Below are 13026 nucleotides of genomic sequence, written 5' to 3' on the forward strand. Positions count from 1 at the left end.
CTCGGCCTCCCAAAGTGCTGGGATTACAGACTTGAGCCACTGCGCCCAGCTGAGGAAATTTTTTTCTGCAAAGAAAATATGATAAACCAGTTCTGTCATAAACTGATTCTAATTTATAAATATTTTGAGGTTTTTATGATTTTGAGACAGAGTCTTGCTCTGTCACCTAGGCCGGAGTGCAGTGGTGTGATCATGGCTCACTGCAGCCTTGAACTCCTGAACTCAAGCCATCTGCCTGCCTCAGCCTCCCAAGTAGCTAAGACTACAGGTGTGTGCCACCATACCTGGCTAATTTTACATTTTTTCTTTTGTAGAGATGAGGTCTCACTATGTTGCCTAGGCTAGTTTCGAACTCCTGAGCTCAACTGATTCTCTCACCTCAGCCTCCCAAAGTGCTAGTTTTACTGTGCCCAGCTATGAATATTTAGTTGACAGATATACTGAAACAATTAGAATTTTCTTGGCTGTAATTCATCACTTTATAACACTCAGAGGGGATGGTAGAATTTTAGTTTAGGGTTGGATTTGAAATAACTTGAAAGTTTAAAAACTGATTTATGTTTAGATAGAGTTTTCTGAAAAATAGTTCAAGATATGTTAAAAGCTAACAAGGAAAAGATTAAAATACAATCTTTTAGTGAATTCTCTTTATATAACAAAAATTTCAAAAATTCTAGTCATTAAGTCTTTACTGTAGTTAATAGTTACAAGTTTTTCTCCTTGAATCTAGTTTTTGGCCATAACATTAGTGATTCTGAGAAAACTCTTGAGTGTCCCCATAATTATAAAATTGCTGTTTACTAAGTGCCTTGAATCTTATGTGTAGGTGCTACTTAAGTATTTAGATAGAATGTTTCATTGTGGGGGAGCCTTATGTATTATACTTTTAAAAAGTATTTGAAAGGTAATATTAATATACAGAATCAATAATTCAATAACTTCTAATGAAGTGAGCCAGAAACAAAATTGATGGAGAGAATTCAGAAACCCATGTGTCTCTCTGTATTCCTTATTTTGTTGTGGATGTATGTCTTGTTTTAAGTCCTTCCTTCTGTCAGGGAAATGGGACCTTTTTGCATAGCCTCATATACATGTGTACATCATACAAATGTCCACAATCATATGTACATAACATACATATGTATGTGTGTGTGTATATATATATATAGAGAGAGAGAGAGAATGAGTGTCACTTTTCACTTATCTGGAGGTCATATATTTGGCAGTTACAGCTAACCTGATGACAGTTGAAAGCTGGGATTTAAGCAAAACTGACTTCTGAGATGTTCAAGGGGATGTAACATGACTTCCTGCTATACTTTACTACTATATTTTGGTCTTCCCGGAGCAGACCCATTAATTTTATTATAGGTATTCAGACAAACTTGGCTGTTTTTAGGTTACGACATATTTTAGCAGAAGATTAAAAAGTGAGTGGAGACAGGCACATTGTGACAATAGTGACAATTGACAGCTGAGCCTGATAGCGGAAAAGAGGTAGCAGTGGTATGTGAGTCACAAGTCGCAGAATGGCTACATTTGGCATGAGGCAAAATCCCTACCCACCTGTAACCCCTAAGGGTATCATCGATGGATTCAGTATTTGTTGTTTGTAATGGTTAACTGGAGACCTCAAGAAAAAGTAGAATTTTGCTTGTGTACTCTTAATTCAGTGTGTGGTCAGTGGACTGCATGTAACTCAATTGATGGGATTGTTTGTTCAAAATACTGAATTCGTCCCAGAGGTCCTTAATCCCATTAGCCTAAAATTTGACAACTATTGCTATATGGCGATAAAGAAAACTATTTTTAAGAAGATAATTTTAGAAAGATTTTCAAAAATGGTAAAAAGGAAGAAAACTTTTTTTAGAATCTAAAGCAGTTTCTTATCTAAGTATTACCATCATCATATATTCTTACTATTTGCCAGGCACTATGCTATAATTATACTATGTTTATGTTGCTGAATATTGCCTCAGTACCTTTGAGGTGAGTCAATATTCTCATTTATTAGATGAGGAACTCTAGAACGTGACTTAGCCCAGGTCACATAATTACAAGTGATAGAGGCTGAATCCAAGTCTAGACTAACTCAAAGCCCTCCTTAATTACCATCCCATATTACCTCTCTTGCTTATTAATTATGTAATTAATATCTGCAGAGATTGTTGGTAAAGGAAGTGTTGAAAGCTTTATTTCTGTGAAAATGAGGTCATTCTGAATGAGAGCAAATATTCATATCTTATAAGAATATTTGACCTTGGCTCTTGGATTGTTATCCTCAAATTGAAATGTTATCTTACTTTAATTTTCCTTTTCTCAGACTTATTTGATCTGTAGTTTTGGCCTAGATTAATATTTTCTTCAAATGTTTGAGAGTGATTTTTAATTTTTACACCCAGCAAGATAATCTAAAATTTAGTTTCTTTTTAACAGAGTAGCTGGGACTACAGGCACCCACCACCATGCCTGGCTAATTTTTTTGTATTTTTAGTAGAGACAGGGTTTCACTGTGTTAGCCAGGATGATCTCAATATCCTGACCTCATGATCTGCCTGCTTCGGCCTCCCAAAGTGCTGGGATTATAGGCGTGAGCCACCACACCCGGCCAAAATTTAGTTTCTTTTTATCTGTGTTCTATTTAACGTAAGCAGGAGCAACCAATTTTTTCATCATTACTGGTTTTTGGCATTTCTTCTTTTTTGGGGGGTGGAATAGTTATATAAATACTCAATCTGGGCTTGGTGGCATGTTCCTATAGTCCTAGCTACTTGAGAAGCTGAGGCAGGAGAATCACTTGAGCCCAGGAGTTTGAGACCAGACTGGGCAACATAGCGAGACTCTGTTTCTATTTAAGAATAAATACCTACACAAGATATAAATACTCATTTTACTTAATTCAGTGAAAGAAGAGCAAAGGGTTTATCCCTAGAGTAATGAACATATAAACTAGTTGATTTAATATAAAAGTAACATTTTAACTCAGTTAACATGGTTAGTCATGAAAGTATTCTTCTAAATACTCAATCCTTAAATGAATTTAGGCTGATTCATAAGAACCCAGGACACTGCCTCTTCCTTGGAGCAAGAATTACCAGAGCCAAGGCCTGGGCCCTTAGTTAGGATCTCTGTTAATCTCGTTATTGCACAGGAACTCTGAGAGATCCAATGTGGAGATTCCAAATGCTGGTCCCTACAGCGTGAGGTACTCTTCTAAGTGTTGTGGATACAGTAGTGAATGAGCTGGAAATATTCATAAACTCTCTGTTGTTGTGGAGCTTATATTTTAGTCGTTGGAGACATTAAGTTAGCATTTAAATAAAAGATAAGATACTTTAGTGGTAAGTAGTATAAAGGAAATAAAGCATCATCCTTGTTGAGGAATATGACAGCAGGGATTATTTTTAAGGGTTACCCTAAGATGGGTGACCATAAAGTTTATTGTCCAAGTGGGAACCCTTTAGAGAGGAAATGGGGACGTTTAAGATGAGGACAACACGTTGCACTCCAACCTGGGTGACAGAGCAAGACTCTGTCTCAAAAAAAAAGAAAAAAGACTAGAACGACAGTCATAAATCAGGACTGTCCTGGGCAGACCAGGCCACATGGTCAACCTCCTTTAAAAAGCTTACAATTGAGCTGAGACATTAGTGATGATAAGAAACCTGCAGTGGAATCACCAGAGGCCAAAGAAGAGGAATGCTCCTTGAGAGGGAGGCCCAGGCAGGGTGTGCCTTACTACGTAATGTGTTGGGGAAGATAAAGCAGGTAAAAGTGTTGCCACAGCAGCCTTTGTACAATCCAGGGGACACCTTCACACTGAGTCTTTTTATGGCTCTTGTATTCTTTTTTTTTTTTGAGATGAAGTCTTGCTCTGTCGCCCAGGCTGGAGTGCCGTGGTGCGATCTCGGCTCACTGCAAACTCTGCCTCCCGGGTTCAAGGGATTCTCCTGCCTCAGCCTCCTGAGTAGCTGGGATTATAGGCATGAGCCACCACGCCAGGCTAATTTTTTGTATTTTTAGTAGAGACAGGGTTTCGCCATATTGGCCACGCTGGTTTCAAACTCCTGACCTCGTGATCCACCTGCCTCAGCCTCCCAAAGTGCTGGGATTACAGGCATGAGCCACTGCGCCTGGCCTATGGCTCTTATATTCTTAATGGACAGCCAAGAATCAAGTGAATAATATGATTTCAGATAATGCTGTTCTAGTGGGAGTAAAATAGGATCATAGGAAACAATAATGAATTAAGGGGCATCTTTAGGTGTTGAATGGGGAATCTGATTAGGTGGGCGATAACCTATCAGATTTGAAACAGTCCAGGTAGTTTTTCAGAGATCCAGCTTTTGGGAAAAGTTTCTGGTTTGGTGACATTTTAGGCAGCTTTCTCCTTTTTGTGTAATCTTGTGAAATAAGCAGATTGAGTTGGATGTGGAGATGGACCTGATCTGACAAAACATTTGGTAAGCAAAAGTTAGAATGGTGATCTTTTACATTTATAAATGGCTTTTAAATTGGTAAATTGGTGACTTTAAAAGTAAAAAATAAATTGCTGGTGTTAAAAAGCATGAGATTCAAGAAAAGATACAAATGAATATTTTTTTCCTTAGTGTTTTATGTAGTTTCATCTTCATTTAAAGAATCACATTTTGCATGTGACTGAAGTCATAAACATTTACAAGATCCTTTGGTTTTTAGTGATTTTTAATATATGCCTTAAATTCATAGATGTTTTTATTTATAAGGACTTTGACATATATTAGCTCATTTTTCCTTGAGATGTAAGAAAGGTCCAGAATTTGTGAAATACTGATTTTAGAAATAGGAGAATTCCATAAGAGAATTCCCTAAAATCAAAATAAACTATTTAGGTATTCTTTAGATAGCTCTTTAAATCTCTTTTGGTCTGACGTTCTAGGAGACTGAACTTGTGTGTAGTATATTTGTTATATTTGTTTTTATTTTCTTAACCAGGTAATCTGGGAAGCCTTAGTAATATTTTTGTTTTGTTTATTTATGCATTAACAGTATTTGTAATTATGGGTTGAAAGTTATAATAGTGTGAAATTTTCAAGGTGGGATTTTAAAAACCAGACCACATTTTGAAATTGATTCCTGATTGAGCTACCTTTTATGAACCCTAGTAGTTCTTGTACCTTGGTTAGAAAAGTTGTTTGGTTGTCTTTTTTTTTAAAATGAGAATTTAGAACAGGACAGGATTTGAATGTGTTAAGTAAACATTTTATGCAGTGAAATTATTATTTAGTATGTATCTCTCTGTTTCTTCTTTGAGAGTAATTATCTAGAAATAAGTGAATAAAATAGTTAAAAAAGTTGTGTTGTCTTACAACATTTTCTGCTAGCTAGAAAGTAATTGCTGTCATCTAGCTCGTTTTATTTAGTAGAGTGTTAGTACATGTATTTCTATATTCTTTCTTCTAAAATATAGATTGTGAAAATGAGAAAAACCAATGTACATTTGCTTTGGATTCCATCTGAGAACTACTCTCAGTAGATGCAGACTCTAAAGCGGTAGTTTCTTTTTTGAAATGGAGTCTCTCTGTCGCCCAGGCTGGAGTGCAGTGGCATGGTCTCAGCCCACTGCAACCTCCACCTCCCAGGTTGAAGTGACTCTCCTGCCTCAGCCTCCCAAGTAGCTGGGATTACAGGCATGCGCCACCACACCTAGCTAATTTTTTTGTATTTTTAGTAGAGTCGAGGTTTATCCATATTGGCCAGGCTGGTCTCAACCTCCTGACCTCAAGTGATCCTCCTGTCTCGGCCTCCCAAAGTGCTGGGATTACAGGCATGAGTCACTGTGCCCGGCCATTAAAGCAGTAGTTTCATTTAGTTTATATATACAGATCATTGCTTTTCTTGGCTTAGAGAAAAACTACTGTTTTCACATGACCTCTTCGGAATTCTAATAATGCATTGCTATATTCCTGTTCGTGTATTGGTTGGTGTGTACAGTTGTTTTACTTTGGTACCATTGAATGCCTTGTATTCAGTCTATTTTATAGTATGTTTTTGTAGTGTTTTCAAAAATAATTACTAATCTTTTTTTAGGCATGTTTAATGTGTTTACAACAATTGATATGAAGAAAACTATACTTGAGCATCTTAATTCTAAAGGGAAAGTAAAATTGTTTGAATTTTATACCCTGAAATGTAATTGTATTAAGTGAACAAATTATTTTTTCCAGGCAGACTCCAGATTAAAAGCGCTTAATGCAACATTCAGAGTGAAAAACCCAGACAAGTAAGGTTTTGTTTTAATAACAGTTACAATGTTGTTTTGAATGGTGCCTATCAGTCTATTTAATTTTTCATTTCTGAATGTATGCACTTTATTTGCTAAATATTTTACATATTCACATTTAGTGAAATCCTTTTCAAGTTTAAAACTGAATTTGGAATTTGATAACTTGATTGGGGGTATGATTGTGACTGAAGTTTTTATAAAATTAAACCATTGCTTTTTTCTAGAAGGGTTTATTAAGTGTTGCAGATATCAGAAAAATGAGAAAAGTAATTTTAATTTTATAGTTTTCGTTATATGATTTTGCTTGTTGAATATGCACGGCTCAAGATAAGAAAATTATATACTTTTTACATATACTTAATAATGAACCATCTAGTTTGTATACCAAGAAAATTTCACAAAGGTGTATGACAAATACTTGATTTTATTAATATCAGCTAGAGTTTGTGGGAGCATTTCCATATTAAAAGAAGCCAGTGTATTCAGAAATTACTTAACATGGGGTGAGACCCATGTATTTAAGATTTTGGTTTTGCTTAATCTTTAAATGTGGTGGATAATTCAAAATCTACATTATACGGACCTTTACTTGGCAATTTGGTTCAGTTAGAGTTTTTTAGTTGGATATGTGCTTAGGCAGATGAGGCTTTTTTGTTTTGCAGGACCAAATTTATGAAGTCTGTTAGAATTTTTCTAGTGAATCCTTCAGCACTAATTTCTACATTGTGTAAATTCTTACCAGACAAAGGCGAGGTCTGCATGTTCTGATGACCTATTATGCCTGACTTTATAAACCATAACATATTAACAAAATGCCCCTGATTTTTCATATACATTTTGAATATAAAATCTAAATGAATATTTTTAAATTTTGGTGATTAGGAGGTTGTGATGTTAACTTGATTTTTTTAATTTTAGTTTTAATTTTTTTTATTTTTTGAGACAGAGTCTTGCTCTGTGGCCCAGGCTGGAGTGTGGTGGCATGATCCCTGCTCACTGCAACCTCAGCCTCCCAGGTTCAAGCAATTATCCTGCCTCAGCCTCCCGAGTAGCTAGGATTATAGGCACCCCCGACAACACTCAGCTAATGTTTGTATTTTAGTAGAGATGGAGTTTTGCCATGTGTTAGGCAGGCTGGTCTCAAACTCCTGACCTCAGGCGATCCACCTGCCTTGGCCTCCCAAAGTTCTGGGATTACAGGTGTGAGCCACCATGCTTGGCCTTTTTTTTTTTTTTTAATAGACTATTTTTTAGAGCAGTTATAGGTTTGGTAGAGTTAACAACATTGAGCAGAGTATACAGAGAATTCCCATATACCTTCTCTTCCACACCCCTCCCCACTGACCTGTCAGAGCCTCCCTGACTATCAGCATCCCACGCCAGAGAGCTGTATTTGTTGCGAGTGGTGAACCTACATTGAAACAGCGTTATCAGCAAAGACCATCATTTACGTCAGGGTTCACACTTGGTGTCGGGCAGTTTTTGAGTTTGGACAAATGGATAATAACATGTACCCACCATTATCATTTTATACAGAATACTATTACTGTCCTAAAAATCCTCTCTGCTGCACCTGTTCATCTCCTTCCTCAACTCCTGGCAACCACTGATCTTTTTATTATCACCATAGTTTTTTTTTTTTTTAGAATGTCACATCATATACAGTATGTAAACGTTGAGATTGGCTTCTTTCACTTAATTTGCATCTATGGTTCCATTGAGGTTTTTAATAAGTATTATACTAACATGTATGGTATATAAGAGGTGTTCTCTAGATTAAGAACTAAAATTATAAGTCACTCTCAAAAAAAGCTCTGGAAAACTTAGTAAGCTAAATGTATGACTTTGGTGGCTGTACATCCATTAGAGAATCATTTTTGATTGATATTTTGATAATATTTTTGAATAATACTAATGTTTTGTCAATTAGTATTTTTCGGTTGAATGGAAAATATTCTGTCAATTGAATGTTTTTCCTCCCTTTTCTGACCCAGCCAGGTTTTCTGAACTGCCGAATTTTATTTACTATCCATATTGTGTGCATAATTTTAAGTTTAATATGACCAATAATGTCACCAAGGCAGTTCTTTTGCCCTTATGTTCTTGTTAAAGTGTATAATTGCTGTATAATTAGTAATAAGATTTGTTTGTCTTAAATTCTGGATAATTGTGTATATTGGTCATTGTTACATTCTTAATATGTAGAATCTCTTTTATAGATCTAGCTGTTCCAATAGATTGTTTTTATATTCTTATTAAAATAGATTACTAAAATAGTTTTGTTATTTTCTAAAATTCAGAAAACCAGAAAGATTGTTTTAGAGGGATTACCAAAATGATTCTTCTAGTACTTGCTTCATTCATGTTTATCTTTCCCCAAACTAGACTGTTAAGAGCAGTGAGTGGGAGGGCCTGGAGTCTTCTACTTTTATGTGGCCTTAGGTACTCTGTAAATGCTTTCTTTTGCATATTGGATTGTGTGTGTGTACATATATATGTACACACACACATATATACATATATATGCACACACATATATGTATTTTTTGTTTGTTTTTTGAGACAGAGTCTCGCTTTGTCCCCAGGCTGGAGTGCAGTGGACGGATCTCATCTCACTGCAAGCTCTGCCTCTCGGGTTCACACCATTCTCCTGCCTCAGCCTCCCAAGTAGCTGGAGTTACAGGTGCCCGCCACCATGCCCAGCTAATTTTTTGTATTTTTAGTAGAGACAGGGTTTCACCGTGTTAGCCAGGATGGTCTCGGTCTCCTGACCTCATAATCCACCTGCCTCGGCCTCCCAAAATGACATATATATATATTTTTTGAGATGCGGTCTCACTGTGTTGTTCAGGCTGGTCTGGAATTGCTGGGCTCAGCAATGCCCCCCGCCTCAGCCTCTCGAATAGCTGGAACTACAGGTGGATGCCACTGTGCCCAGCTTGTATATGTTTCTTGAAAGAGATGTGCCCAAGGTCTATCTCCATTTATTGAGCATCTTATATTGTTGCAAATAAACTAAACCCACTAAGTCAAAATCTAGGTGGTAAACTGACCAGATTATATAAGTAACATACTCTTTTTTTTTTTTTTTTTGAGACGGGATCTTGCTCTCTTGCCAAGGCTGGAGTGCAGTGGTGCTGTCTTGGTTCACTGCAAGCTCTGCCCCCCGGGTTCACACCGTTCTCCTGCCTCAGCCTCCTGAGTAGCTGGGACTCCAGGCACCCACCACCATGCCTGGCAATCTACTGTCTGTTGTAGAAATAAGCAACACTAACCACTCATGTACTGTGCTACACTGCATAGTAGAAGTTTCATCTAATGTGGCCAGTTTTTCTTGGTTGGAAAAAATCTATGTGACTTTAGTTAACTCATATATAAAGTGATAGTTTTTTATTTTAAAAGAAAACTAGTTAGATAATTGAGGTTATGATTTGTTCAGGTTATTCCTTGAGCTTCCAAATATCAGGTTATATCATTTTCTTATGCTGAGTTTGGGGCAGGAAGTATGGATAGAGAGAAATCTATATAGTGAGTTTTCTTCAAGGAGCTCAAGGTACATCGTATTAAGAATGCTTACAGAGGCCAGGCACGGTGGCTCACACCTGTAATCCCAGCACTTTGAGAGGCCAAGGTGGATGGATCACGAGGTCAGGAATTCGAGATCAACCTGGCCAACATGTTGAAACCCCGTCTCTACTAAAAATACAAAAATTAGCTGGGTGTGGTGGGGCATGCCTGTAATCCCAGCTACTTGGGAGGCTGAGGCGGGAGAGTTGCTTGAACCCAGGAGGTGGAGGTTGCAGTGAGCCAAGATTGTGCCACTGCACTCCAGCCTGGGCAACAGAGCAAGACTCTGTCTCAAAAAAAAAAAAGAATGCTTACAGATAGGGAGGCAAGAACCAAAGTGTAGAAACTAGAAGAGGAGGGTGGGGAGTGGACTGTCATTTATGATTTCTAACAGTCTAGAATCACAGTTTCTTTTCTTTCAGGGGTTTATCTTCGGTAATAGTTGCACAAGTTGTAAAGGAGCATAAGACAATCTGTATGGCTTGATTTACTTTCAGTATAATAGCTAGGTAGAGAAAACTACAGCCATATGCAAATATGAAATCCAAATAAGGCTGGGCGCAGTGGCTTACGTCTCTAATCCCAGCACTTGGGAGGCCAAGGCAGGCAGATCACTTGAGGCCAGGAGTTCAAGACCAGCCTGACCAACACAGTGAAACTCTAAAACTACAAAAATTAGCCAGTCTTGGTGGCACATGCCTGTAATCCCAGCTATTTGCGGGGCTGAGGCACGAGAATAACTTGAACTGGGGAGGTGGTGGCTGCAGTGAGTCGAGATTGTGCCACTGCACTCCAGCCTGGGTGACAGAGTGAGACTCTGTCTAATAAAAAAAGGAAAGCCATATAAAATAGATAAGTTATACCCCAAGCTATGTTTTTGCCTTTGTTGTTGTTTTTGAGACAAGGTCTTGCTCTGTTACCCAGGCTGCAGTGCAGTGGCATGATCTCAACTTACTGTAGCCTCGACCTCCCAGGCTCACATGATCCTCCCACCTCAGCCTCCCAAGTAGCTGGGACTACAGTCAAGCACCACCATGCCTGGCTGGTTTTTTGTTTTGTTTTGTTTTGTTTTTTCTTTTTTGTTTTTTTTGGAGATGGAGTCTCTCTCGCTAAGCTGGAGTGCAGTGGCATGACCTTGGCTCACTGCAACCTCTGCCTCCTAGGTTCAAGTAATTCTGTCTGCCTCAGCCTCTCAAGTAGCTGGGATTACAGGCGCCCACCACCACACCTGGCTAATTTTTGTATTTTTAGTAGAGACAGGGTTTCATCATGTTGGCCAGGGTGGTCTCCTACTCCTGACCTCAGGTGATCCACTCGGCCTGGCTGATTTTTTGTGCTTTTTGTAGAGACAGGGTCTCACCGGCTCAGGCTGGTCTCAAGTGATCCTCCCACCTTGGCCTCCCAAAATGCCGGGATTACATATGTGAGCCACTGCACCTAGCCATGTTTTTGCCTTTGAGGTTGGAGAGAAGCATTCTCAAAAAGCCTTGATGGAGGGTCTTTTCAACATGAGTCTTGAGAAATGAATGAGATCTGATTAGGAGAGGCACCTGTCCAGGCTTACTTACTAAAAGTATGTTAAAGAATATGGAGAATAAGGCCAGATATGGTAGCTCACAGCTGTAATCCCAGCACTTTGGGAGGCCAAGGTAGGCAGATCACTTGAGGTCAGAAGATTGAGATCAGCCTGGCCAAGATGGTAAAATCCTGTCTTTACTAAAAGTACAAAAATTAACCGGGCCTGGTGGCACATGCCTGTAGGCCCAGCTACTTGGGAGGCTGAAATGGGAGAATCACTTGAATTCAGGGGTCAGAGGTTGCAGTGAGCCAAGATCGTGCCACTGCACTCCAGGCTGGGTGACACAGCTAGACCCCGTCTCAAAAAACAGAATATGGAAAATAAAGGGAAACATAAAGCCTATAATGGCAATAGGTATACTTTGAGGAGAATAGAAAATACGGCTAATTCAGTCCATAGGACACACTGGGTTTGAATATAGACAGCCTCAAACTACAGTCTTATCAGAATCTGCATTTACATGTTCAGTTTTGCCTGCCTCGAAGACAGGGATTTTAGATGCTTAGTATTTCAGGAGGGAAGTTTTATGTCACCATCTTCCTAGTATGGACTGTCCTCTTTTTAAACTCCCTGCTTTCAAGTGGAACTACAACATTCTGACGTTATATATGATTTTTAGTCTTTACTATTTCTCTAAGAACACCTAATCTAATCATTTATGATAAGATTCCTCATTTTAATATGCAGACATTCTAGAATTTGACTTGGGCTAAGAAGTTATACCCTCATTTTCAGAAAATTAATTCCTTAATTCCTTTATTTCTTTTTTTCTTTTTTAATTTTTTAAAATTTTTGAGACGGAGTCTTGCTGTGTCGCCTAGGCTGGAGTGCAGTGGCACGATCTAGGCTCACTGCAAGCTCCGTGCCCCGGGTTCACGCCATTCTCCTGCCTCAGCCTCTCGAGTAGCTGGGATTACAGGCGCCCGCCACCACACCTGGCTAATTTTTTGTATTTTTAGTAGAGACGGAGTTTCACCGTGTTAACCAGGATGGTCTCGATCTCCTGACCTCGTGATCCACCCACCTCGGCCTCCCAAAGTGCTGGGATTACAGGCGTGAGCCACTGCGCGCAGCTCCTTTGTTTCTTAAGCATATCTTAAGCATTGTTTCTTAAGCATTATTATCTAAAACGTGATGAATTTTTCACTCTTCACCTTTAGGTCCTCTGATTTCCCAGTAATTGTGATTTTTTTCAAAGGTGCACATCTGTCTCTGTCCCCTAGGTGTTTAAAATCTTTTAGCCCTGACTTTCTGGTGATGTGATCACCTGGGGATGATTTGTGTTGTCACTCCTCTCCCCGAACAAGAGATTGTACCAATGTGTTAATCAAACAGAGAAACTTTAGTATGCCTTATATGTTCTGTGACCAAAGGTGTTAAGACCTTTCAACTCCAGAAACCTCTGCTTCACCTAATTTAAGTGTTCTGAGGCTTACTGTTTATATTCTTATACATTTCTCATATACAGATATGACAGCTAAGAATTTTGTAGTCATGCCAGATCCCGAGTATGGAAGCCGGCAAAGAAACGTTTTTAGGGCACCTAATCAGTTCTGGAGAAGCCCCAGAAGACCTGATCTTTAAGAATTTCTAGCTCCTGGGACCCAGCATTAGA

The 13026-nt window shown here is 38.6% G+C and overlaps 1 protein-coding gene across 1 annotated transcript in view; it reads left to right on the forward strand.

The window, feature by feature from the left end:
- The window catches only part of SNX4 (sorting nexin 4), a 61873-nt gene that overhangs the window by 9462 nt on the left and 39385 nt on the right, over positions 1 to 13026 (forward strand). The window contains exon 5 of the mRNA XM_011950762.1: positions 6207 to 6262. Within this exon, the coding sequence (XP_011806152.1) occupies positions 6207 to 6262 (56 nt within the window). The remainder of the gene's footprint in view (positions 1 to 6206; positions 6263 to 13026) is intronic.

Source organism: Colobus angolensis, unplaced genomic scaffold (genome assembly GCF_000951035.1).
Source record: "Colobus angolensis palliatus isolate OR3802 unplaced genomic scaffold, Cang.pa_1.0 Scaffold31, whole genome shotgun sequence".
In the NCBI taxonomy this organism is placed as follows: domain Eukaryota; kingdom Metazoa; phylum Chordata; class Mammalia; order Primates; family Cercopithecidae; genus Colobus; species Colobus angolensis.